Here is a 5536-nt window from a genome sequence, read left to right as displayed (position 1 = left end):
TCACGCAAGAGAAAACCTTTAGCATGTCATAATACACTAATGTAACGTCAGGCATAGAAACTAAAAATAATTACTGTATTATTATCAAACTTGCTGTATTAATAAATGTACAAAGACGTATTATTTATTTGTTTCAAAATAGTTGAAGTAAGCAGTAGAAAGACCCTCCTCCCTACCTATCAGGAAGTTGGTTTTTTTACAGAGAGCTGTGAAAGGTGTTGTGGTTCACTTGAAAAACCTGAAGTGAGGGTCGCGGAGGTGAATCTTGATGCTAATCTTTCTTTTAAATATAGAAGGAACTGATTCCATATTAGCACCAGTTTGATGTTTTGTTTTTGTGATTCAGACACAGGTGGACTAACTCTGAGGTCAGGAGTTTGAAGCATCAGCATGATGAGCCGTCCACAGAAATACAAAGAAGGTAAGAACATTAATGTGGTGGTAAATCAATAGGGAGGAGAAAAATCTACACTTTGTATGAACAATGCTGTTTTCATACAATGTGATATGTAGTGGAAAATGATCCCGATGTAGCTAAAATATTTTAAGCCTGTGTTCAGGGTTTTATCAATTTATGAAAAAAATAAGAAAGTGTGTTGATGTCTAATATACAGTGTGTCAAGATTCCCGTTGCGTTGAGTTAGCACTATTTATTAAATGTTTATGTACTCGTGTGTTCACTTTCTGTCTCCTCTAAATCAGGTCAAGCTCTTGATTCTCAATATGCAAAATCAAACAATGCGTTAAAGCTCAGAGTGGCCGTGCTGGTTGTCTGTGTTCTCCTGGTATCGGCTCTCGTGGTAACTTATCTCTGTGAGTTTGTAGTTTTATTCATGTAGCATTATGTAGCTTTTCATGTGTCTGGTTTATCATAAATTTACATGAGAATCAGGATCTTTACAATAAAATTGTGATTTATGACTTTTTAATTAATCTACATCATACTTTTATTTTAAAATTCTAAAAGGCTTCAGGACACATTTGTCCTGTATTTTAATTAAAATAAAAACATTTTTAACAGTAATTTAGCTGTTAATAATGTCCAGTGAACTATACTATCACCTAATTTCCACAATAAGCATCAAGTTCTTGCTCCTGTAGCGCTACAGAAGCAACATATACAGTCAAATTTGTATTTATTAAAGTTATTAAAACCTGTCAGAAATAGTCAGTCATAATGTTTTACTTTACATTAAATTATTTTTATAGTAATTTATGTTAACATATTTAACTTGTTATTTTTATTTGTAATTGACATGTTAAAAATAATCTAACTTCAACTCAGACATTCTTCTTCATGAGTCTCAGGCAACACACTAGCCATCAGTGAAAGTTGTCTGACTAAATGTCTGACTTGCCATTTATTTTAACATATTAATTATATTAATTTTTAATATTAGCATAAACATACTAATTATATAACATTTAAAACATATGATTTTACCATACAGTTATATAATAAAATACTTGATTCATACTGCATTCAGTTAATGAAATATCAATTCATAACTAAAAAAAGATGAAAATTGTGTTATAACATATCTATAATAGGTTATGACATAATCAAAATATGTCAGAAATTTATTACCGGCTTTAGTGCAACCTCATGAATGTAATTTTGACAGGATGTTTTGTTAAATATTCTTTATCACACTCAGACCAAATCTGAAGGAATTCACACCTTCTTTGTCACATATCAGTGATGTCCAAGACAAAAATAAACACATCAATTAAAAAAAAGAAGATTTTAAGCTGAACCAAAATCAGCCAAGTTACTCTACTCCATAGGTGTCAAACTCTGGCCCGCGGGCCAAATTTGGCCCGCAGCCTAATTACATTTGGCCCGCGAAGCCATACCAAATTACTATTAGAGCTGGCCTACTGGTATTATACAGCTAATATATATATTGTTTAGTATTAAGCTTTGCTTTTCCATATTCAGTTTTTCAGCAAAACTTGTTTGAGTCCATAAGAAAAGATTCATTCTTATATCTGGAGGAAGATTTTTTTTTTTTCAATAAATATTAACGTTAGCCCGCAACTTTGTTCCAGTTTTGAATTTTGGCCCACTGTGTATTTGAGTTTGACACCCCTGCTCTACTCTCTGTTTATATGGGTATATTGTTTACCTGCATGCTACCAAAGCCTGCTCATGTGTGAACAAAATCGTGACTACAAGTTTGCTGAAATAATAGCAGTTCTAGTAACAAGACCTTCTCCTTGGCTATTGACTCTGGAAAATCAAAGGCAGATATTCTTTACAGAGATTAAGTGAAGCCAAAAACAGTACTGACTGAGTTACATTTTTTTTCTTATTTAAGTGTTTGAGCTTTTGAAAACCAAGGAAATGCTCAGAAAAATTGAACTGGAGCGGGAAACTGTAAAAATTCATGTCACGGGTAAGAAAATGAGACTCCTACACTGCAATTGTGGACTTTCAATTTTGTTTATGACCTCTGGAATTCAATCACATAACACGACATTTCTCCTAAACTTTTACTTTACTTTCCCAACATTCATTTTCTATTCTGTTTTTTTGTTTGTTTTGTTTTTGTTTTATTTTTTTTCAGAGAAATTGGCTGAAATCAAACCATGCAATACAGTGACGCCCACATGTCCATTGCAGCCTGAAATGAAAATAAGTAAGTTATTAACTTTTCGCCATGACTTGTATCTGCAGAAAGAGATGGAATAAAAACATATACAGGATCAAAAGAGCATCCTGCTACAAAGAGACGATTGTGATGAAAAATTTATTGAGTAAACTTTTTTAAATTTCTTTTTCATAACAGTAACACAACCTTACAGCACAATAAAGCCTACAACCACAACCTCACAACGTCCTGAAGTAAACATGAGTAAGTTTTAGATTTTGTCTTTGACAATGTTTTTATCCTGTGATTGAAATAAAGTTGATGGACTGACAGAAATGATAAGATAAACTGTAACTGCAGCACAGAGGCACCTCCTTCTGCCTCCAAATCTCACAAACATAAACATGATTTGTTCCACCTGAAGAAATATCTTCCTGTAATCTCTTCAAAGATGAACCATGTTATAAATGTGAGGATGACTGGAAGGAACATGGAGGAAATTGCTATTACTTCTCCACCAATTCATCCTCCTGGAATGAGAGCAGAACTGTATGTAAAACTAAAGGAGGAGACCTGGTTAAAATAGACAGCGAAGAAGAGCAGGTATAAAACATTTCTGCAGGTTCATGTTCTCATCCTGATGTTTCAGTATCACAGGACTGAAAGATTCCCAAAATAATTTAATCAAATGTTCCTGTTTAGAATTTCTTGAGGAAAAATGTTCAACAGAAAATGGAGATACATGACATCCCTTTCTGGATCGGACTGACAGACTTAGCAGAAGAGGGCAGATGGTTGTGGGTGGATGGCTCCCCACTAAATGAAAGGTTTAATTCAATCGAATTAGATTATACAACATTACACACACACACACACATATATATCTATCTATCGATCTATCGATCGATCGATCGATCTATCTATCTATCTATCTATCTATCTATCTATCTATCTATCTATCTATCTATCTATCTATCTATCTATCTATCTATCTATCTATCTATCTATCTATCTATCTATCTATCTATCTATCTATCTATCTATCTATCTATCTATCTATCTATCTATCGATCTATATAAACGCCAACATCATCCTAGTGCACAGACAAGTTGAAGCAGACAAAAACAACAAGCACGCATGATACAAATTTTACCCGAGTCATTTAGACAGCCGTTAGCACATGATTCTCCTTATGGGGACCTGATATGTTTAATATGCTGCTGAGAATATAGCCCAGAAGAAGCGTATAGTATAGCTTTTATTTTGGAAAGAGACATTTCTCTGTAATAAACTCTCTTTTCCAAAGATGAGTGATTCCTCGATTAGATAGATTTAATTATTTTTATTATTTTTGTTCTTTCAGCAACATTAAATTTAAAAATTGTACTTTTGAGTTAAAATATATATTTATAATTTTAATAAATGACAAATTAAAAAGGCATGAACATTTTTTTGTATCGAAAAAATATTGAACCGTGACTCCAAAGTATTGATATATATGTATATATTAGGGGTGCAACGATTCACAGAATTCACGGTTCGGTTCGATACGGTTCGATATTTTTTCGGCGTAAATGTGCAGTCATATTCGTTGTGTTCCCACTAGTGCTGTCAGCGTTAATCTCGTTAAAATTACATTAACGCCATAACGCCGCAAATCTCCGTTAACGAGTTACCGCGCATCGCCCCGTGCATGGGGCTGGACGGCGTCAACACGTTAACAAGCTAACTGCGCTAACGCACTAGTTCCCACCAATTGAGCATTGCGTGGTACATCCGACATACTGTTTTACTTTTGTCCATGATGCGCTTACCATCAGGGTCATGCTTCACATGAAAACCAAGATAGTTCCAAACGCCAGATCTGAATGAGGGTGGGGAGGTTCAATTTTGGATAGCGTTGGGGCAGTTGCCATGTTGCAACAAGCTTAGCTTCTGTCTTGCTAGCTTGCGCTGCACTCAGTGGATCTGCACTCGACAGTGCAGCCTAGGCGGAGTAGTCGAACGCAGATCCACTGAGCGCTCAACACAGACAGCATCGTCAAAAGAAAAGTTGATAAAATAAATAAAAAGTCTTGTATTGTTCGATACATATGCATACCGAACCGAAAGCACTGTATCGAACGGTTCAATATCAATACAAGTATTGTTGCACCCCTAATATATACATATATAGTCACCTTAAGGTGCATTATACTGTGAGGAAAAAAGGGACCGCAAAAATCAGACAATCCCAGTAGCATTTTATTAAAGTGAGTGAGGAGGTAAGTGGAAAGTGAAGAAAGAGAGGAAACACACACAGAGACCAGGACAGAACACAAACACAGGGAAAGAGAAGACAAATTTTATGACATCCAATAGTGGCGTAAAAAAAGACTGAACACATTACAAAAACACTTTTGTTCATTTCCAGAATCATAGTTCAGCTTTTACTTACTTACTTTACTTGACTCTTAACATTCTTTCTGTTTTTCATCCTTTAGTTTGACATTTTGGAGGTTTTTTGAGCCAGATGATTGGAAAGGGAAAGATCCTGATGGAGAGGACTGTGGTAGGATGGGGCCAGTGTATTGGTATGATAACTCCTGCAAAAGATCTCGTAGAAGTATTTGTGAGAAATCAGCAGTGGTCGGACACCATATATTTGTATGTGTCTAAAATTCAGGTCAGCATGTATTTTCATGTATTTATGCTCAATGAAAAAACAAATTCTGTATCGTGTATAATAAAATAAATGTGAATAAATATTATGTGCTGCATGTCGACATCTGAAACTTTTGCCTGTAAGAAACTTAAACTACATAAACAGACTTCAATATTACTCAATCAACTCAGGAGGGGAAAGTAGTGCTCTACTCACACAATGTATACTGCAGGTGGGGAGGTTTTGACTTCCCCACCTAACTTCTTTGTGGCAGGCCCCATGAAGGGGATGAGCTAC

The 5536-nt window shown here is 35.0% G+C and overlaps 1 protein-coding gene across 2 annotated transcripts; it reads left to right on the top strand.

Annotated features, from left to right (window-relative positions):
- The first annotated feature begins 330 nt into the window (after nucleotides 1–330).
- On the top strand, nucleotides 331–5308 carry LOC309698826 (CD209 antigen-like protein C). Of its 2 annotated transcripts, XM_082521535.1 has the most exons (7): nucleotides 345–421; nucleotides 2322–2399; nucleotides 2571–2642; nucleotides 2793–2858; nucleotides 3046–3197; nucleotides 3297–3421; nucleotides 5079–5308. In XM_082521535.1, the coding sequence occupies exons 1-7, from the start codon at nucleotides 391–393 to the stop codon at nucleotides 5251–5253; spliced, it is 699 nt and encodes a 232-aa protein (XP_082377661.1). In that variant the 5' UTR covers nucleotides 345–390; the 3' UTR covers nucleotides 5254–5308. The 2 variants fall into 2 exon arrangements, with proteins under 2 accessions (XP_082377662.1, XP_082377661.1); XM_082521536.1 differs by lacking the exon at nucleotides 2322–2399 and having other exon boundaries at nucleotides 331–421.
- The last annotated feature ends 228 nt before the right edge of the window (nucleotides 5309–5536 follow it).

The sequence above is a fragment of the Aulonocara stuartgranti genome, assembly GCF_965226115.1.
Source record: "Aulonocara stuartgranti genome assembly, chromosome: 22".
Lineage (NCBI taxonomy): Eukaryota > Metazoa > Chordata > Actinopteri > Cichliformes > Cichlidae > Aulonocara > Aulonocara stuartgranti.
The sequence above is the reverse complement of the archived record's forward strand: the minus strand, read 5'-3'. Positions and strand labels throughout refer to the sequence as shown.